The sequence below is a fragment of the Anser anser genome (assembly GCF_964211835.1).
Source record: "Anser anser genome assembly, chromosome: 9".
Taxonomy (NCBI): Eukaryota; Metazoa; Chordata; class Aves; order Anseriformes; family Anatidae; genus Anser; species Anser anser.
This window is the reverse complement of record NC_139729.1, coordinates 24,098,029-24,119,895: the sequence shown is the minus strand read 5'-3', so window position 1 is coordinate 24,119,895 and position 21,867 is coordinate 24,098,029. Positions and strand designations below refer to the sequence as shown.

The 21,867-nt window shown below is 43.7% G+C and overlaps 2 protein-coding genes and 1 long non-coding RNA gene across 16 annotated transcripts in view; 1 reads left to right on the top strand and 2 right to left on the bottom strand.

Annotated features, from left to right (window-relative positions):
• Nucleotides 1–13,257, bottom strand: part of LRRC31 (leucine rich repeat containing 31) — a 54,542-nt gene extending 41,285 nt beyond the window's left edge. Inside the window, exons 1-3 of one of the 3 annotated variants that reach the window (XM_083847929.1) lie at nt 5,969–13,257; nt 4,799–4,918; nt 3,980–4,448 (exon numbers count right to left, since the gene is read on the bottom strand). The gene's annotated coding sequence lies outside the window, so the exon portion shown is untranslated. Of the gene's footprint in view, nt 1–3,979; nt 4,449–4,798; nt 5,437–5,968 lie in introns of those variants that run through there. The other 2 variants (XM_083847931.1, XM_083847930.1) reach the window with 2 other exon arrangements.
• SEC62 (SEC62 homolog, preprotein translocation factor) overlaps nt 5,586–21,867 on the top strand; it is an 18,246-nt gene continuing 1,964 nt past the window's right edge. The window contains exons 1-7 of the mRNA XM_083847939.1: nt 5,586–5,748; nt 13,264–13,372; nt 13,737–13,842; nt 16,722–16,926; nt 18,519–18,611; nt 20,525–20,585; nt 21,543–21,662. Coding sequence (XP_083704065.1) covers nt 5,713–5,748; nt 13,264–13,372; nt 13,737–13,842; nt 16,722–16,926; nt 18,519–18,611; nt 20,525–20,585; nt 21,543–21,662 — 730 coding nt within the window. The 5' untranslated portion in view covers nt 5,586–5,712. The remainder of the gene's footprint in view (nt 5,749–13,263; nt 13,373–13,736; nt 13,843–16,721; nt 16,927–18,518; nt 18,612–20,524; nt 20,586–21,542; nt 21,663–21,867) is intronic.
• LOC310903895 overlaps nt 21,562–21,867 on the bottom strand; it is a 12,701-nt gene continuing 12,395 nt past the window's right edge. For all 12 annotated transcript variants that reach the window (XR_014587895.1, XR_014587896.1, XR_014587897.1 and 9 more), the window contains one exon: nt 21,562–21,701. This is a non-coding gene — a long non-coding RNA (uncharacterized lncRNA). The remainder of the gene's footprint in view (nt 21,702–21,867) is intronic.

Below are 21,867 nucleotides of genomic sequence, written 5' to 3'. Positions count from 1 at the left end.
ACCTGAATGTGTGGCATCATAGGTCCAAATTCCTCATCACCTTCCTGTACTGATTTTGCATTTAACATGTTAACTAACAGTGACAGAACAGCATTTAACAGAATCCTATAATGGAAGAGCTTTCAGACCAGACAAACAACAATCTAAACTCAGCATTTAAGGTATATCTAAGACTGAAACCCCTTAAGGAAGGTTTTTTTTTCCTATCTGGGAAAAACAAACAAAAAACAAAAACACCAACAACCAAGATCTGCAGGTGGAAATGGCTAAACATTGAATGAATTCCTTATTCTACTTTGCTTGCACATGCAGCTTTGGCTTTATCTGTTAAACTTTCTTTATCCCAACCCATGAGTTATCTCACTTTTACTTTTCCAACTCTCTCCCCACCTCCCACTGGGGGGGAGTGAGCACGTGGCTGCGTGGTGCTGAGCTGCCTACCAGGGCTAAACCACAGCAGAGGCTTCTGTATTTAAAGACTTCCTTAATATACATTGATGCAATACAACCCTAAAACAGCCGGTCAGGCTCGAAGTTGCTACTAACGTTCAAATCAATTTGTTCCTGTGTATGTGTTACATGAGCAACCATGCTCTTGGCTCTCCAATGGGTTTGTGAAACACTGTCTTCTCCTCAGAAAATGCAAGAAACAGTGGTAAGAAACCATAGTTTTATGGGGAGAACTGTACCCTTTCCCTTCTCTCCTCCCATTATTACTGCCATGCTATTCTATATGTACTTAAAGGCTAGGACATCCGAGCATTGGGTGACCTCCACCCAACCTTCATTCACATTCAGCTTGGAATCATGCCTTTGCAGACTTCTCTTTATAAAACACACAAACAAGAAACAGTCATCAAAGTTCACATCATTGCAAGAGCCTGGCACAGTAAACTGTATCAAAATATACATTTCTTATTAAAATGGTGAGTCTGAGCATACATGGACAGCCATCCGTATTTTTAAGAGTGCCATCCTTGGCAGCACCAGGAAAATCAAAGCATGGAATCAAACTTTGTAATACAACCCAAATACACGAGCCAAAGAAGAGAGGTTTTTGACTGACATGGATGTGCGATGCATTTTACAAACCGTGTGCATAATAGTCAAAGCCCCATGCAGCTTTCAGGTCAGGTAGATGTAATCCAAAACTATTGTAAGAACCTTTCCCAAGGCCTCCTTTGTACATGAGCTATTCATTCTACTTCTAATACAATACACAAAACTCCGCATTTATTTGCTGAATCAGTCTCTTCTGTGCTTTAAAACTCCCCCTACTATTTGCCATAAACAAATTGCATGCGCTCTGACTTCCATCAGGGCAGGTACGTGCTTCAGCCCTTTACAAAACACCTGGTCAAAGGAAGAAGCGTGATGTTCTATGAATCAGCCTATTTGACCCGATATTTTCATCTCAGCCCTTCATTATTCACTGGAAAATAACAAGTCAGTTCAATGAGGCTGGGTGTTCATCAGGGTTCTCCTACCTGTGATGCTTGGCTTTGACTAAGCCCTTCACGCTATAGTAATTCTAAAATAATAGGAATACATTTATGGTAAGCGAAAAACTCGCCTCTCCTATTTCATTTGTTGTAGGCCACAAAAAAAAATATTTTTATTCAGTTGACTTGGCCTTTATACATTCCCTTCCCTTGCCCTACTGCCAAGTTTACCTAAGTCTGTATTCTTCCAAGAAGACATTAGTTCTGGTACTATCCGTGTGTTCTTCTTGGACAACAATTTCTCTGTTGTTAAGCATACAAAGTCTTTTACTGAGATTATAGAAAAAAAGGAACCTATTGCCCATGTTATAGAGAGATATTTTTTTTTTTGTATAGTACAATGGAGACACGAATAGATGTTTTGCTTTTACAAAATTTAAAAACACACGTATCTGGCATCTGCATGTGTGAACTACTGAAATAAAAATCAATCAACCAAAATAGCAAACAGAAAAAGCACTCCTAACCAAAGGGAAAAAAGAAAGCATCACAAGTCAATCTGGTTTCATCTTTGCTGATTACCTTTCAGTTACAAGGTTCAAACAGCTCTGCTAGATAAGTGCTGCTCAGCCTGTGATTCATGGGCTTCCAGCAGTCTGTAAACAGTCTGCCTTGACCGTCTGTAAAGCACTCACCAGCTTCTGGTTGAATCCGCTAATTTGAGAAATGTAAACTCGAGAATCACATTTTTATATAACAAGGATTTTTAACTCAAACACTTGTAGCCATAACAACAAACTTATGGTTTTATAAAACAATAACATTTAGTTTTTCCTAATGCTAGATCTTTAATTATCGCCATTCTCCTCCCCCTCCTGCCACTGCCAAAAAATACAGAGGTACAAGCAAGCCCCTTTTTTTTTCCAAAAGCCTGAGCTAGTTCTTCCAAAAAATGGGTTGATGTATTTTCCATTTAACTTTTTGTACATCCAGGCACATCCCCACTGATTCCAGTAGGGTTTGTTGGACCAGCAGAATTGACATCAGGCGAGTCATATCCTTACTAGGTCACCAGTCAGTAAAATAAAAACTTATTCTTGCATTGAACAAAGCTGGTATCTGAAATTGATGAAACTGATTACAGAAGGACTAGAATCAGGGGAAATTCATGCTTAGTTCAACTATGTTTTTTTGAAAGTTATAAATATGAAATAATTCTGACTTATGCAGAAATGAAAAGGAACTTGCAAGAATGGAATTATTGCAGAAGCTTCTTAGTAAAAGATAATTCTGGAGATTTTTCTAATGAATCTTTGTTGCTCTGCTAAATTAAAAGCTGAGTGGTGAACTAAGTATTTATAAGCTTCTGAGATGGAAGTGACTCAGGATATGTCTACACTGGAGTGTGCTTCTGAGTAATGACTCGTGTTTGTGGGTGGATGTTAGCTAAACCTGCCATGAAAGTATGTGTTGCTGTACAGTATGAGGCCCATCTTCTTTGTATTTGAACACATATTCAATGCTGAAGCTGACTGGATAAAATGGGAAGTCACTCCAGAGCCTGCAGCATGCTATCATGTATAGATGCTCTAGGAAATGGCTCCTAATGCATCGTTTGGGAATTTATCTATCCTCAGCTCCCTCCGTGGATGCTCTTCCCTCCTTCCTGCCTTCCCTCCCACCCGTCTTCCTTCCCCTCAGCATAACAGTTGAGGTAACTCTGATTCGTGTTTTCCCATCTCTTCCCCCAAAGCCAGAGGGATTAGCCATGGGTCCAGAGCTTTATAAAAGTGAATGGCTAGTTCAGCAGAACAGATGCTTGGTCGAACTTCTAGTGTTACCTCAATTTCTGTGTTGCAGAAGGCAGCGTGACGCAAAAGACAATTTGTGACATGCTTGGCAGTAATTCAGTTGCTGACACTTGGACTTGCACTTCTGGTGCATATCAACTATGCCACAGTGGTAAGACCACATCATCTTACAAGCCTGACCAACACTGACCCAATACAGCAGGACTACCAATAGCGCACATGCCAGTAAACGGCCAGGAACAAGTGAATGTAAGGGTAGAAGAAAATTATACCAGGCAGAGCAGAACACTGCTTGCCTCAGTGTTCTGCCTCAGAGGCCAATAAAGGACACCTAAAAGCAGAGTGTAAAAACAAAGCAAATGTCTCAGAGCACTTCTTTTATCTACAAGGATCTATTACACACCAGCCACAGGTGATTTTTTTTGTTGTTTCATGAATGCATCTTTTTTTTTTTTTTAAACTAAGTTTCTAGCATCCCTGCTGCCATATTAGATAACATAGTTGATTACACACAGGCTAATGAAATGCTGTGGGTTTTGCTTCAGTTGACAAAGGAAACCACTCCACTTGCATGCAATATCCTTCACAACAGTAATTTAAGTGCTCATGATTCGGAAACCTTACTCTAATAAAAACGGCAGTTGTCATTTAAGAGGCTGTAAATTCACTGCATAATTCTGAAATGCTCCTCTTCCAACATGCCCCACAGTTAACACGGACACCTACCTTAAAGGCAAGCAGCTTGAACCTCCAATTCCATTGCCTGGTTTTCTTGAGATTCTGCCAGTTGCTTCTCTCCTGTTCTCCAGCCATACTTGTGAGTACCAATGAGCTTGTCCCATGCAAGATTCAGTCTTGGTAGGCTCCACATTCCACAGTGATAGTAAGTTCTCTATCCAGTGCCTCACACTGGAGGATACGTTCCCCGGCCCACTTTCCGTACTTCAGTCCTTTTCACGGATCTGCTTGAGGTGGTCAGTTTGCTGACAGCAAATCATGACAGCAACAGGCCACTTTTCGTTGTTTTATTCGTCAAATTATATTCTTCGTGCTTGTGTCCTGATCATTAATGCTTGGTTGCCAAACCATCGTTTCGGCACCAATGGAAGATTGTTATTATTAGCAAGCCATAAGTTGTAGATGGCTAAAAGTTCTTCTGCAAGAAATCCTCAGTTTCAGATGTGCTTTTACGTTACTGAAAGGTAAGCACATTAAATAACTGTTAAAATGATTGCCGTTTTAAAAACACATTTTTGAATAAGTATATTTCACCTAAATTTTACGAGAGATTGCTTTATTGTAACCATAAAAACTTTAATTCCCTGTATTTACGATTTCCTCTCCTGAATGATACTTTCTCTAGTTCACTCTGCAGTCAGCCAGCTTAATCTGTAACTTGTATAGATTTTCTGCCCAGCAACAGCAAGAGGAAAACGTTCAAAAGAGAAAGACGTTGCACCAGAAAAAAAAAAAGCACTAATTCTGGCATGGTGATTCAGGGGCAAATATGCTACTGGAAGCAATCTCGGCTTTTTAATTACCCACTTTTCAATCTAAGAGGCTCCGAAATCACAGGAACGGGAAGAGGCAACACGGTGCGAGAGGGCTGGACAAGATGATACAGCTCCACACACGCTTTTCCATCCCAAAGTGCCAGGGCGCGGTCTGGAAACACGGTGCCAGGATAAACCATTAGACGCTTTCCTAGCTTCGTGACCTAATAGTAAAAGCATGTGGGGCGACCTCTGACAAAAATCCATCTTCTTTTATATAGGATGCTCTCTACTTGTACTTCTGGAGCTGTACGCAAGGGTCGGAGCACCTGGGGTGTGTTTAAATGGGTAACGCCTAACAAAGGCTGGACACATTGGGTGTCCGCATGGCCTAACTGGCTCTTTAGGTGCACTGACCCTAAATGCATGGGTTGTGGCTCCCCAAGATATGCAGCGAGGCGATGGGCACAGCCCGAGGGGCACCTGTGGGCACCAGGTGGGGTGTCACAACCAGGGGACGTTCAGGTTGGAAACGAGGAGACATTTCTTCTCAGGAAGGGCAGCCAGGCGTTGGGACGGGTTGCCCAGGGAGGTGGGGGAGTCACCGTCCCTGGGGGTGTTCACGGAGAGGCTGGACGTGGTGCTTGGGGACACGGTTCAGGGGGTGATGGTGGTGGGAGGGCGACGGTTGGACCTTGGAGGTCCCGAAGCTCTTTTCCAACCCTAACGATTCTGGGATTCTGTGCTTCTACGACACAAGCATCCCCGCCGAGGGGGCCGCAGGGCGGCTGAGGAGAGCCCCCCGCCACCACCGCCCCCTCCTCCGTGAGGGGCCGAGGGGGCGCGGCCTCCCCGGCGCCTCTCGCGAGGCCGCAGCCTCCTTCCCCCCCCCCCCGCCGCCTCCACGCCCCCCGCTCCCCGCTCCGCCGCCGGGCCCACGTCACCGCCGGAGCGGACGGGGACAACATGGCGGAGCGGCGGCGGCACAGGAAGCGGACCCAGGTAGCCGAGCCCCGGCGGCCTCACGGCCTCCGCCCCGGCCGGCCGCTGCCCCCCCTCGCCCCCCGCACGGAGCCCCGGCCTCGGCGGAGGGGCGGCCGAGCCCCGGGCCCGAGGCCTCCCCGCGGCTCCTCACGGCGCTGGATGGGGTGGGGGGGTGGGTGTTCGGGGGGAGAAGGGAGGCGGTGAAGCTCCGGGCCGGGATGGGAGGGGGGGGGTTTACCTCGGAATTTTCTAGCAAAGCGCCGCGGTGCCGCCGTGAGGGGCTCGGCAGGGCCGGGGCCAAGCGGCCGGTGGTGGTGTTTGGGGCCGGGAAGGGAGCGTCGGGGTGGACCGAGGGGAGAGCCCCGGTCCCGGTCCCGGTCCTTGTCGCCATCCCGGTCCCGGTCCCCCCGGCTCCCACAGCGGAGCCGAGCCGGGAGCTGCTCCCCCCCCCCCCCCCCCCGCCCCGGGCCCCTCAAAGCCCAGAGCGCCCAGGCCGGGCGGTGATGTGGTAGGGGAAGGAAATTTGTTGCTTTTCAGAGAAACGCAACCAGCCGCGTCAGAAGATGGACCCGAGCGGCTCCGGCTCCGCGTGGAGACCCGGGGGGAGCCGTGGGATGTGGGTGAAGGCGGTGAGGGCTGGGTGTCACACCGACCTGCGGCTCTGCGCCGCCAAAAAATTGGGCTTAGGGAGGTCTGTGGAGTTCCCGATGCGGGTTTTGTGCATAGCTACACCATCGGGTGCTAGAATGCCTGTTCCTGGTATGTATTATTAACCCTAACGCTAAGTAATGCGTAGGTTTTATGGCTGTGCTCTGAGTGGAGATGACACTTGCGAGGGAAATCAGAGAGCTATTCAACAGATGGATGCTTCATACTTCGTCCTTCCGCTTCGTTGCCCTTTCTTTCTGCTCCTTTCCCTTCCCGGCCCGCTTTCCCCTCTCCTGAGAAGATGGAGATGTGTCAGTACTCGCAGTGGTTCCTGTTTCCCTTTAATTCAAATTACTGTGAAGGGAAAAAATGCAAAGAGTAATTAATCAGAATCTTGTTAAATAAGTTATCAGTCACAGGCGGTGGGCATTACGGAATTATTCACTTTCCAGGATTGTCACAGACTGTCCCTTACCAAGGAAGGATGACAGTAGCCCAATAAAGCATCCATCAAAACCAAATTGAAAGTAATTTAATGTTTTGTATAATACCCTGGGCTCTGGTTTTGCAAGCACTTAAGCACATGTTTACTTCCAGCCTGCTAGCAATAGGAGGATTTCCTGGGTTGTTACTGATTGCATCCGTGTCTAGGTGTTAATGCTGAAGGTTTGGGATTCTGGCCTAAATTTGTGGTACAGTTGTACAGATAAGTCCGTATTGCCTCCTAGTAGTCCCAACGACAATGGGAAGACAAGACACGGAACAAAGAATATTGTTGAATGCCCAGAGGGTGTTCTTAATTGGTCAGTGAACAAAGCAATATTTATTTTTCTGTTTTGCTTTTTTTTAAGCTTTTTGAACTTTCCTGGCATAGCTACAATATGTTTATCATGTTTCAGGATAACACTGCAAGTTGCTTTTGAAAGGAAGAGCAGGGCGTTTATTTGTAGGTGTCTGAAGTGCTTTAGAAGTGAGTACTTACTTTAGGGCGGTGTGTACCCCCGAATAAAGAGGCTATTTACCATGCTGTGAGCGGGTCTGACATCTGAATACCCCATCGCTAATTTCTTGTCAAGAGTAAGACTGTAGCAGGAGACAATATTTAGCTGTGGAAAAAGCTGATGGAGTAGACTTCAATCACAAATACTGAGTGTACAAAAACAGGCTTCGAAATAATTTTATATCTACCATCAAGACGTGAATCGTGGTACTTCGGTCAACAAGCTAAACGTGAGATGAGGCATGCAAAAAGGTGCAATAAAGCAGCTCAAAATTCTCTCAAGCCTATTTTTCCATCGGAAGTGATACCAGGAAGGATTTATTGTACAGAATGCATTTTCATAACAAAATACGTTGCCTAATCTGGACTGCTGAGCTTCGACTCTTCCTCTGGCAACAAGGTGAAAGTGACGGAAGTTACAGAAATCCTAACTTCAAAAGTCTGAGTGAAGACGTTTTGTAGGTTAAGTTGTCGGTGTCATTCCTGATGGTAATTTAACTGTAATTAACACGGAGGCACACAGTAGTGCAAAGAGCCTGTTCTGTGGGAAGCAGATTGCTAGAGCCAGTGGGCTCCCACGTGATTCAAACTTCTGAAATCAGGGACGCTTGATGTATATAAAGGACTTAGTAGGAGAAAACAACATATGTTGTCTGATGGCTAGTTTAATATTTCTTCTTGAGACAGATACCTCTCAAAGATGGGGGATGTCTTTGGATGCCTATTGCTCCAGCAACCCGATGAAAGCTATTTCATCTCTTGGGAAAAACAATCTGTCCTGAAACACTCACTTAAACACAAAATCTTGAGCTGGTCGCTTTGACGAGCGTTCAGTTGGGTAACACGTGGCACTTTGGCAGGTCTGCATTCGGACTATTAAGTCGGCATTAAGTTTTAATTACTTTGGCCAGATTCCATCGTGCATGGTTTTATTCTGCACATGTGAAGTTTTGTTTGTATTTGCGTTGCGATTAATGGCACTCGCATAGCATCCTAGCGCTGTGCCCTCCACTCTCGAAATGCTAATGTGTATAAATACCGCTTTTATAAATAGAGAAAACCGTTCTGAGGCAGTGATTTGGCAAACGCCTCAACTGCAAACTGAGGTTTGGGGGTAACAGGAGAACATACCTCAGTTGTTGGCTTTTCTTTCCCCTTCTTGAATCACTGGATGCAAGCTTTGAGATTCTCCTGATGAAGGACATGGGCTAATCAGTATTAACCGTTCCCAACGTGTTTCTTTCATGCCTTGATTTGGGCTCTGCTGGAAGGAAAATGTGCAACAGCTGCCTTGCTGCTTCCTGTGGTACAGCTTTTTGTGAATGGGTACGGAAAGGGTCTTCTGAAATCACAATGCAATAGTGTACCAGTACCACAAATTTTATTGCGGCCGGCCAGTTTTCTTGTTATCTTCTGGTAAATTCTAGTAAAGCCGAGTAGGAGGATAACCAGGGAGAACAGCTAAGTAGCTTTTTCAAAAGGGAGTGGTATCAAGTGGTAAAGGAAGAAGAAACAAAGATTGAGGGGGGGTAAAAACAGAAAAACTGGAGTTTAAAATGGTAGCTTCTCATGTCAATAAAAAAAAGAATCCCTGTAGGATAAAAATCTGAATTAGATTTTTGGCGATAGGAAGGGAGAAAGTCGAAACAACTGGCCTCAGGTTAGAAGACTGCAGCTGGCAAGTTTTATCTTCCAAATACCGTGCGCTGCTCCTTGGGCATGGGTTTTAGAACCCAACGTGTTTTGTTGTAAATATACAAACTCACAGCTTTTTCCCCAGAAAATTAGTGATAGCTGGAAAGAACAAAGAAACAAACAAAGACATCTGCTTAGGTAGGGTATGTACAGGACAAAAGCACGTTAACCTTTTCTGGTAAAGAAAAGTTAGCGTCTTGTGGCCAGCAGACAGCCGCAGCAATCCAGAAGAACTGGTTCCTCTGCCTGCCTCTGCCATGGGGCCTTTTGAGAGACCTGGGGCAATCCATGTAGTGGTCATCTGTGCAGGAGCCGGGCAACTTTGCCCTTGTTAGGCACTGAAGAAAGTTCAGACGGAGTCCTAAGAGCAAGGATCAGCCCCTAGCCCTTCCTTTTACGTGTTGGTTTCCCCCAACCCACCCTCACGCAGCGATGTACCAGATCGTGCTAACTTGCATGTTCCTTCTCTGTTGTACAGCACCTTGGTTTGTTTTAGGCAAAGTACCCAAGTTTCAACAGAGTGGGTGAGGACTACGCCTTTCCCTGCCACAGAACATTCAACCTAAGGTTTGGGTATGAATCGTCTCAAGAGGAGGGAATTTAGGGGTTTCACGTGCCCTGTGTGAGCACCACCGATTAAAGAGCCTGCTGATGTTTTTGAGTGTGCCCTGACGCATTCAGCATCCTCCGGAAAGCTGAACAAGCAGAAGCCAGCCCCTGCCTTAGGGGGCACGTGAGGGCGTTCCCATCAGTTCGGTACAGGTGCTCCGTTTAGGTTGGAGGCTTAGCCCCCCACCACCTCTATCTTATTAGCAAAGGGTGGTGCAGAGGGACTGTTTCTCTTTAGGGGTTGGATTTGGGTTTTCAAAGATTCTTAGATGGTTAAAGTGCTGGTCGTCCCTTAAGTGGAGGTCACCCAAACCTCACTGTAACAAAACTAAGGCATTTAGAAAATCCTGGCAAACATCTGTGCGGATTTGGATGTCAGCACTTCCCGAAGATGCAAGTGTCAGTGCCTTCCAGCCTGCGTGCATTTCATACGTGGTACTGGCCGTGTGCTGAATGGAGACTTCATAAGCAGGTGGCAGCGGTTACAGGAGCTGGTGGGCTGCCACGAAGTACGTGTTGTCTAACCCCTGCTCCAGCAGTAAGCGTCAGTCTGTAGCGGGTGATAATAGAGCTGAACCCCTGCCAATCTTTGTGCCTTTCGTGCCATAGTGGGAGTGGAAAGGGACTTTGGGATAACGGATCCTCTGGTGGCATAGAGGAAGGGCTGGAGCCAGCTCTGTGCCACTGGCAGTCCCCTCTGGAGAAAGCTCGGTCGGCAAAATGAGAAAACGGCATCCTGAGAGTCTGCAAGGCCGGGAGAAGATAGCCTGGTGGTTCAGCCCAACTCCGACGTGCTCAGACCATCCTGGGATGAGATAACTTGGACACAGCTGCGTGTGCAGGCAGGGTACGAGGAGGAGAGCGCGGGATGATGTAGACTCCTTCTGGATGTAAACTCTCAGCTTGGAGGATCGGCTGCACCTGATTAATCTACTCAAATTTCTTGCTTTCCTTATCTGAAACTTGTATAAACTGTTCGGCTTCAGAAACCTTCTGTGAGGGACAATGTTCTGAAAGCCTAAGTGTGCAGGTTTTCTGTCTTTCCTATAAAAGCAAACTTTAAATATCCAAGAGTTTTCACACACTTTTTAAGGCTGTGATGTCTGCTTTAAAGCTTCATAGTTTATTTGGAAGTACACGTTGATTCGTTTGTGTAACCCTTTCCTAAATGTACAGGAGGCCTAGAAAGCCTGCTGTTTGGCTATTTCTCCAGCTGAACATAGAGATCTGCTAAACTGCACCTTTAAAAACTTGCATTTAAGATACTGACATTTTCAGTGCTTCTGTGGACTTCACTTTATGATGGAATTCAGTATTCTGTCTGTCATCTGCTTTAATACTGTAACAGAAGTCTGGCTCTGAAAATAGGATGAAAAATGGGGATTAATTTGCAGGGAAAACTTTCTGAGAATGAGCTTGGTTAAACTATGGCAATTTCTCTCACAGGAAAGCATTTTTGCTTGGGTTATTCTGCAGCTATCCCGCAGAAAAGGACAAAGCAACAGATAGTAAGGAGCAATCAAAAAAACTCTGGTGCCAGCCGCTGCCTGTATAGCACATCACATGGCTTAGCAGAATCGTAAATATTTAAGGAAGGAGAAAATACGAAATCCTGGCAGAGGAATGAAGTATCTTTAACTTCTCTGGCTGTTTCATGGACCGTGGTACAAAGAAGAACGTTTGCCTTGTGAATTGTTGTCAGGAGTATGAAGTGCTGGTAGGAAACGTGAGAAAAGCATTATTCTGAAATGCAGTTGCTGCATCTCATCGTTAGTATCCATGGCACCTTGGTGTGGGTGTCGTACCGTAATCATATGGTATGTTCATCCGTTTTCTTTCAGTGCCTTTGGGTGTAGGGTGTTGCTATTAAATCAAATCTGTTTTGGTACCAAAACTGGTAAGATGATCGGGGATTTACAGTTCCTGTTACAACTGCACCATATAAGGGGACGTGAGACCACAGTATATAAATGTATATACGTGCACTGCCAGTTAGCGGGTAGTTACCTGCTGTTACACTCGGACTGATAAAATTGTAAAGGAGAAAAATGAAGGGTTGAACATGGAGAAAGAGATTTTCATCTATATGAGGCCTGTTAGGATCATCTGGCATGTGTTTGTAAACATAACCGGCGAGTGTGAGAGCGTATTTCTGCGTACACACCAAGAATTCAGGCTTAAAAAATCTCAGTAGGCTCAGAACTAACAAACCACTGAGTGCTTTTGGTAACGTGGATATTTTGCGCCTGATTGATTTTCTTTAAAAAGGTAGGAAAAGCAAAAATCTCCTTTAAAAGGATAATTCATTAACCAGTTGATTTTGAAAGCTAGCAGTGCAGGCTGTTGAAAGTTAACAGCTCGCGCCGTCCGAAGTTTTTATTCTGGGGTAACGACAACTGCTTCACCTTGCGTTTCTACTTCACGTCCTTCTCACAATATTACGGTTTTGCGCCTTAAAAGTTGGAATGGACCTTTAAAAATGCCATGTCTTTAAACAGAATCTTTGTGTTCTGTATATCCCTATAAACCCACAATCTCTCTGTGGCTTCTGTGCTGCATTTCTGTGGGCAGCACAAGGACAGGTACAGAAAAGGTGCTGCCGGTCTGCAAAAGGTCCTGGGGTTCCCGTGTGACTGATCCCCAGGTCGCAGTGGGGAGGGGACCTGGAGACCCGAGCCTTGCTGATTGAAAGAGCTCGTACAGAAAGGAGTTTGAGGAAGTTTGTGTGAATCGGTGTAATATCCCAAACGTTTGTTTCATGTTTTTGTGAAGCAGGAACATTCAAAAGGTCTTCCTTCCCCCCTACAAATACTAGGCAGTAATTCAACATAATTGAAAACGCTTATCTTCCGCCTTCTGTCTTACAAGTCCTTTGCATTGTGCTACCAGTCTGCAAGTTGGTAAATGTACGGCATGTATTGATGTCTGTAGACCAAGGGCGCCCTTTTCCCAAAATGCGTGTTCTGGAGCTCGTGTACCTCATCGTGCTGCGCTTTATACTGGTGTTCCTAGTCCCTGGACTGGGAAAACCTCCTCCATGATACTCCTGAGTCACGTTGTAGTTGTGCAGTGGTACGGAAAACTTGTACACAAATCTTTCAGCTTCTTTTCAACATGGTTTTCACCACTCTGACATGAAATTCAGCTGCTCAGTATTCTGTCAATATGCCTGTGTTGCTGTCATTTCGTACATGCGAATTCTTCTCTCTGTATTGTTTTTCTTTGCTCTCAGCTTCACAACTGTTTTCATCCAGCCTTATAAGCAGCTTTCCATTTGCCAAGTGTCCACTACTTTCCTCTGACTTCCTCCTTTAACTTGCCCTCTTTACAGAGCTGCTGAATGAGTTTGTAGTCGTTACTTTTGGATCATCTGACACTAGATTCTGGGATTATTTTTTTGCATGTTGTAGAAAGAAAGCTCTTGAGAATAGTGACGTATGTTCACATCTTTTACATTATGTTTGTTATTTATACATTGCCACAAAATAATGAGGACCTTGCAATATCTGATTTTTGAACCCAAATGAATGTTTTTCCCAAGTACTTCAGACTGTATTGATTTTGCACTTTCTCTATTGTAGGAGGTCGGTGAGCCGTTCAAAGAGGAGAAGGCTGTTGCTAAATACTTACGGTTCAACTGTCCAACAAAATCCACCAACATGATGGGCCACCGAGTTGACTATTTTATCGGTAGGGTTACTTTTAACCACAGAACTAAACTGTCTAGCACTGTACTGGGGGTGGTGGGAGGAGGATTTTGTTTTTATTTTTTGTGCTTTATCTAATAAGGACTGATCTTCCAGTACAGTTTTGAAGACTTATCTAGGCATTAGATAGCTGTAAAATTAATCTTATCTGAAGTAAATACAATAAACTTCTCACTCTGTGATTTAAAGGTGTGTAGTTGTCAAGTACTTCAGAATAGCAGCTACTCATTTACCTTAAAAATTGAGAAGATGTGAAACATCACTGAAACTGGCTGACTGATGTGGTTCAAGGAATGTAGACTCCATGATGAAACGCAGTGGGTTTTTTCCTCCATTTTTTCCTTTAGCCTCAAAAGCTGTGGATTGCCTCCTGGATTCTAAGTGGGCAAAGGCAAAGAAGGGAGAAGAAGCGTTATTTACAACTCGAGAGTCTGTAGTTGAATACTGCAACAGGTATGACCTAATCTAAATCATCACTATTATTAATGAGTATAGTTGTCAAGACGTCTTAGTTACTTAGAAACAGTTTCGCTTAGGCTACTTTGATAAAAGGACTTGATGCATTCTAAGACATTTGAATTAGTATGTAAAAATACTCTTTTTATTACTATGTTTGAGGGTGTCAGATGGGAAATATGAACAATGTAGTTTCATCATCTTTGTTTCCCAAATTCTCTTCTGCATTTGTTATGCTGTTTGGGGCAGCAAATTTTCCTAAATTTTATAGTTATTTTATGTCAGCAGGATGAGAGCTCCCAAATGTCTCCTTCCTGTGGACCTAGACTGCCATCATGGCAAAAGCTGAACTTTGAGGTTCAATTTATGCCTCTCGTGTGGCACGTCTCTGTTGCTTAGCATACTCAAAGTGCTTTGTTTAGATGAATGGCGTATTCTGACCCTTCTATCCTTTTTTGGGGCTGAATCTTACACTTGGAGAGCTCTGCGAAAGCCACTTACAAGTAACGATTGTATTTAGGGGGTTTTGTTATTTTGTTTTGTTTTGTTTTTTCTTTTTGGGCCTCTTTTATATAGCCATCCAGCAGGTGAGATTCTGCCCCCAGTTCTAGGGCTGAGACAGGGCTGATGCTGTTTGAACTTTGTGCTGACTTAGTCAAGAAAATTTAGGAAAAAGTAACATTATTTTAACGCAAGCAGAAAAATATCTTCCTTTCCAGAATCTTTGGACTGCGGTAAGTGTCTGTATGTTTGCTCCTCAGTTACTAAACCGTCAGATGAGACAACGGTTGGTTGAGTCCTTCAGCTCCAGCAGTGTAGAGAATGACAATGTAGCATGCAAAAAAAAAATCCGTTTGACTCTCTGTTCTCTGCTCTGTTCTGACTTTTATCAGTAGCAGCATCTCGTGCACTGATGATCCATTCAGCACCGTACCATGTCTGCAATTTACTTTCTTGTGCGGGCTCCTGTATCACTTAATACTAAGGCCACCTTTGGCCACCAAAACTGTTGTCAGGGTTTTAAACACTAGCGCTGTCTGCTTCTTTTGCCACTTAGGAGAGATGGAGGGATGTCTTAATACAATGGGGAAAGTATTCTCTCAGCAGAAGAGGCTCTCATGCGTATTAAAAACCAAGTATCTTAATTCTCTTGGTGTGGCTATTGTGATTTTTTTTTTTTTTTACCTGTCCTATCCATCAGGAAACAAATACCAGAGTCTGTGTCATCATCTTGTGTCAGTTGCATTGAACAGCTCCGTATTTAACAACTTACTGTCTGCATTTGTAGCGCTGCTGCGGTGCGTGAGGCCTCCCGGTGTACTCACATACCTATCTAGAGAAACCACAGCACTAACGCTGCGTTTGGCAGCTCTAAAGAGGGCCCACAGGCTGGGAATTAGCAAGCACCCTGCACTTCAGCCGTCATGCGAAGGTCTGTCCTGCTTCACCAGCTGCCTGTTGGCCGCTCCGATAGCGTGGCTCCGTGCTCAGAGCAGCAGCCCTTGCTCGGGCCCGCTGCGGGGGGCTTCCAGTGTGGTCTGTGTATGCCTCCATCGGAGGCAGGGATGGCTCCCCCAGCTGAGAAGAAAAGTAGGTGCTCCCAACCAAGTGGTTTTCTGTTGCTTGACAGAGAAACTATGTGAGCAGTTGTCTGAGGGAAGGTTTTTTTGTCTTTTTTTTTTTAAATTTATTTTAAAAAAACCTGTGTCCTGCTTTCGGTTGGGATAAAGTCAATTTTCTTCCTAGTAGCTGGTATGGTGCTGTGTTTTGGATCGAGGACGAGAACAACGCTGATAACACGCCAGTGTTTTAGTTGTTGCAGAGCAGTGCTCACACAGAGCCAAGGACTTTGCAGCTCCTCGGGCTGCCCTGCAGCGAGCAGGCTGGGGGTGCACCAGGAGCTGGAGGGGACAGAACCAGGACAACGGGCCCCAACTGACCAAAGGGGTGTCCCGTGCCACGGGGCACCCTGCCCAGCAATAACGCTGCTGGGTGAGCGAACGGCTGTGTTAGCTGCCTGCTGGGGTAAACCACAACAACCTGAAGCAGCTGTCTTTGATAATCAGCATGCATGTATGTTTAAGTGGTGGAAGGACTTCTCTCTTTTCAGTGAGTTCCTAATTTAACAAGCAGTCCAGCATAAGGATTTGATCTGCAGCAAGAGATGAAAGAAACCAAGTACAAGACAAATCAATTTGATGCATAGGGCCAGCTTTTTGCTGTGAATTGGCCCTTGCAATCATAACCCACTGCTTCCCCTCAGTCTGAAGAGCAGGATTCTGTACGGCTCTTCCTATTCTGAGTTTGGGTATGGTCCTTTCAAGGACATTACTTCTTGGTGGCAACTTCAGGACTGCCAAATACTACGTCCTATGGCCCGGCCAGCCATATGTGTACTTGCTGTAAGGTATGTTTGTAGCTAACACGAATGGAATGCTTGCACTTGTGCCACAGTTCCAGTGGTAATTTTATTCAATGTGTACCTCTTACCAAGTAACTTAATAAGCTGTTTGTCCACTTCCTTATTTTTGCGATGCAATACATTGACATGAACTTGCAAATACAGATCAGATAGTCATATTAATGAGAAAGATAATTAAATTGACTTGGTGGCTTTCTCCATCCTACGTCTTGTGTATTCGCTTATATCTATGCCAAATGCTGGCACAGAAAAGTGTGGTTTTTACTCAGTTCTGAACAGATGAACAAAAAGGAGCAAGAGGTGAGATGGGCTCATTTGTGATGGTGACCTCTGTCAATCAGTTATGCTATTCATGATTATATTAGGTAGTCTAGATGGTTATCTAATGATGTGTGTGTAAACATGATTATTCCAGCTGCACTTAAATATATCACCTAATTCTTTTCCTTTTAAGACTCCTGAAGAAACAGTTCTTTCATCGAGCGTTAAAAGTGATGAAAATGAAACCTGACAAGGATACAAAGAAAGAAAAGGAAAAAGGAAAGGCTGAGAGTGGGAAAGAAGAGGAGAAGAAGAGCAAGAAGGAAAGCGGCAAAGATGAAAAAACCAAGAAGGAGAAAGAAAAGAAAAAGGATGGTGAAAAAGAGGAGTGTAAGAAGGTAAGTGCGATCTGCAAGAGGAGAGAGAAAACTGTTAACAGAGAATACATTAACTGGTACTGTTAAGAGCTCATTGGCTTAAAAACACGGTTGGTTTTTCTAAAGTGTTTCTTCCTGTTTTGGTCTTTAAAACACACCTTTTTATATTTTGGAGTTCTGATTCTGATTTAGGTCAAAACAGAGACTTCAGTTAGATCTCCTCACCTTGTAGTGGGGACTGAGTTAATCAAAGCCTACTTCTGTTCAGCTGCAGCGGGCGGTGATGCTTTGTGCAGCTGCACCTTAGCTTAGACAGACATTAGCTTAGACAGACATGTACGCGTGTGACCTAACATCTCAAAGCGGTGCAGCTTCCCATGTAAAATGAAGCAGCAATTCTGCCGTGTTTGGTGATAAGAATGTCTGGAATGTGATACTCGGTGCTTGTAAGTAGTTCTGTAATAGTGGGCCAGTTTTGTGTATGGGAGCTCTGTTTTAATCTACTTAATACCTAGTTTTTGCAGATATCTGATCTACTTTCTTTACAGTTCATACTATCATTACAAGTTTTACATGTGTTTTCTTCACATTTTCATTCCCGATATATTCTAGTAGCTGAACAGAAATCATAAATTAAAACGTTAGGAATCTGCTGGAGAGACTTGATGAAGAGATGTATTGTGTCTTCTGTATACAGTGATATGAATCCAGTGAGAGTTAGTAGGATAGTGCTCAAAAGTTACTGCAGTTTGGACACTCCTGAGTGAGGTAATGGCACACAATCAAAGGTGTAGTCTACATGTACAAAGGTCTAGATCTCAAAAGAAAGCTACATGGCTAATAAAGGAATTAGAAACAAAACAGTCTTGCTGGCGGTCAAAACAGAAGGCAGTGTAAGGTTACCTAACTCTTGAGATACCTTACAGTGCTGATTTTGAAAGTTAAGTCCTCCAACTCGCTGTCTCTGAAGCGTTGTATTATTAAATGCAATGTTAATTTTTAACCTAATCATTAATTATTGAACTGGTATTTTAGTGGATGATATAAGCCATTGGGTACTAACTTAACACAGGGCAAAAATTGTAAATTTAGTTTCTAGCACAGAAGTAAGCAAAGAGAGTGAAACAGGAGGCGGGGAATAGGAAAGCACAATATCCCAGAAGGACTGAGGAGGGTGGAGAATGAAAAGGCAGAAATTGATTCTGGAAGGATGCCCGTGTGGTAAATACGGCACCAAGGTACCCAGTAATTCTACGAGAGCTAGTGATTATCAAGTGTCGTACTCTGTGCTTGATCTCTGTGCAGACTTTGTGGTAAAGTCAGTGGAACATTGCTATGCATTTGAACACTTTATGTAATCCCAAAGTTACAGCCTCGTCCTTAGGTACTATGTATAAATAAAATTTCTCTTTCCGTACGATTTGCCTTTATTTTTAGATACCCAATTGTTAAGGCATGAAAACAATAAGAAATATAGTAAAGATAATATCTTCACTTAAGATCACATTCCATTTTTTTTAAGTTTGTAAAAAGTTGTCAGACTTGATATATTAAAATACCAGAAATTAAAACCCTGTACATGTTTTTTATGTATAATTTGTGTTTCTCTTCAGGATGAGACCCCAGGAACACCCAAAAAAAAGGAAACTAAGAGGAAATTTAAACTTGAGCCACATGAAGACCAAGTTTTCTTGGATGGAAATGAGGTAAGATTTACGGATACTTTCTAAATTTAGTGTCAGTGTATTGCTAGGTAATAGCTTAATTTACTACATTTCTGCAGACATTCTTGTCCTTTGGAAGGAAAAAATAATGACAATGCGATGGGTTATCTTGAAACACCAGGTTTTAGATATCTGCAATGAGATTAGGGGCAGATAAATGTAGAACAGGAACTTAAAAAATCTAAAAGAAAACCTAATTCCGTGTAACCAATAATGCTATTGGCCATGAGGTGAAGTTTCTCTCCTCGCAGTGTAATCCGGTGTTGGAGCAGGCTGTACAGGGAGGTTCTGCGGTCTCCATGCTCAGAGGCTTTCAAGATTGGACTGGGTAAAGCCCTGACTGACCTGGTCAGGCCTCACAGCTGACCCTGCTTTGAACAGGAGAATGGACCTCATGAGGCTATTTCTCATGAAGAGGGCCTCATGAGATATTTCTAGACAAGTGTCAAGCCTTTTAGAACATGAAGGACAACCCCAGGAGTCAGAAGTATCTGGCATCCAGAGGCTGCCCGACTTTGTGATCTGAGCAGCTGGGTGATACTTGGGCATTCCTGAATTCTTATCCTGGCTTTACCGCTGAAATTGTGTGTGGTCTTAAATACTGTCTGTACCTTTCTTTCCTGGAAGTCAAATCATTTAATTCTTCAACAGTTTCATTAATGTACAGAGTCATATTCCTGCTTTTAAGATTTGGGATACATTAGTAACTCTTTTTACTTCAGCAAAAGTGAACTGTGCTCAGCATGCTTTGTGTCACTGTACGGGAATGTCTCTGGGGATTCTAGTAGCTCTTTGGTTATAAAACATGCGGCAGTGAACTCTAAATAAATTACTTGTGTGGAAAACGTATTTCCTTTATGTATCTCTTTTTTGATCTTCTGTCAGTTCTTTTAAATGCTGTCTTGATCTGCTTCATCCCACCTTGTGTACAATCACGCATACCTCTGATCCTCCCCCTTGTCTTTTACGTGGAGTACCCAGAGTGGCATGCAGCATTCAAAGAGAAGCTGCAGTGTTTTATGGTGTGCTGTGGTACAGAGGGTACAAATACATTTATCTGAGGTCATCAGATGGGACTTGAGCTGAATTGTGTGTTTCAGCTTGACGCTTTGTTCCATGGTCAGTCTGCTGGGTGTTTTTTTTGTGTGTTTCTCCTCTTATGAGAATCTCTTCAAAGCTAGAAGCAATTTTTGTTTCCACTTGTGGACTTGAGAAATTTTTATAAGTTTTTCTTGGCTTTATGCTGAGCAATGTTAATGCATAAAGGAAGGACAAAAGATGACAAAAAACCACCTTGATTCAGTGACACTTCTGAATCTTTCACTTCCCCATCAGTTTAACGGTTTGAGTGTTTTCTCTGTGATTTTATGTCACCTGTAAATTAATCTGGATAAAAACTTCTTTTATGAAGCAACTCTTCGACAGATCTCATTTGAGATTTCCTGTGTTTTTCTTAAACAACGGGGAAGTTCGTTCCCTCCCTGCTGAAGACTTTGGCCCAGCAAGGTAAACTCTGCATCACATCCCGCTTCAGCAGCACCGTGTCCTTAGGCCTCCTGCCACCGAGCTCAGATTACGATCGGTACATACCTAAGGCAGTCAGTAGGGGCATGCAGGCGTGCAGCCCCATGGCTGTTTGTCTCTTTTTGCAGCTCTTTCACTGAGACAAACCTGTTTCAAGTCCTTAACGCTTCTTAGGATACACAACCCCTTGCCCTCCTCTTCTGCTATTTCTGATATGGCAGAAATGTTATTTTAACATTTTTATGTTAACAGCCAGAGTGCTTTTTGCTCGGTGCAAAGCAATATAGCAAGGCACTAAGCATTTGAGTGAGGAAACAAATCATTTATCAGAGAGCTTGCTTTTCAAGTATTAATCATTATTTCTGTTGTAGGTGTATGTGTGGATCTATGACCCCGTTCACTTTAAAACATTTGCTATGGGACTTGTACTTGGTAAGTAAGAGTAGACAGTAGCAAGCCCACCACAAATGGGGGGATATCAACAGGAGTATCTCTTGTTGGAGAAACATCATCTTCCTGGGCAAACTGTTTTTGCTCTTCAGTTTCAGCATGATTTGATACCAATCACATTACATGAATTTTGATCTCAGGATGGAGGGAGGACGTGCAAATAAAACAAACAAAACACACACTAAAGACAGCTGAAACATACTTCAGCAAGTGTCTGAACTTGTACAAGTGTGCAAGCTGTTTATTTCAGTTTAAACTAATGAGCAAGTTGCTTCGTAGGCAGCTGTGGTGGGTTATATAAAAATGTAAAAGATATTAAAGCTATTAATTTAAACTGTAAATAATACCTTTCTGACCCTTGGGTTTGTGTAGTTTAGGCCCAGTCAGCTTTTTTTTTTTTTATTATTGAATGTAATCTTGTTGTTAACTCACATCAGTGAGCTAACAGCTAATTTCACTGCTGGTCCAACACCCCTGACCTGTACTTCGCAGCTTCCTCGCCATGTGAGAACCACCTTTCTAGAGAACCACTGTCATCCCCTGGGGCCATATTCAGCTCTCTGATCAATCCTTGGGGCCACCGAGAGCTCCACCCCGCTCTCTGTGCCTGCTTCCTGCTGGACTGGTTGTAGGCAGCTCCCTGCTCACCTCTTTGCTTATTGCCTTTCCAGAGGTGCTCTTTTCTCTTTTGATTAAGTACAGTGGTGTAGACTTGCTCAGTGTGGTCCCTGGTGTCTGTCTGCCCGCTATGAAAACAGAACTAGAAAAGATTTCAGTCAAGAACTAGAAAAGATTTCAGTCAAGGCCTAAAACGCTGTTGTGTAACTCATACTTTGTTAAGCCAATACCTTGAACAAACGGTGAGCCTAAAACCTTCATGTACGTACGAGGAAGAACTAAGCACGTTTCTCATACGTTTGTTCTTATCTTTCTATTTAGTGATCGCTGTTATAGCTGCAACCCTGTTTCCACTCTGGCCAGCAGAAATGCGTGTTGGTGTTTATTACCTCAGTGTAGGTGCAGGCTGTTTTGTAGCCAGTATTCTTCTTCTTGCTGTTGGTAAGTGTCAGTCATCTTCGTTTTATCAGCAGGTGAAGTCTAAAAGGGTAGAAACATACCATACATTTAAACATTGGCTCAGATGGGTGAATCTCTCAATTACTTCTGATTATTTTGTTGTTGGCAGTAGCCAGACTGATCCTGGGTATGCATTTCTTTAGTGGCCACTGGGTGTCAGGGTTGTGCCACAAAAAGAAAAGTCTCA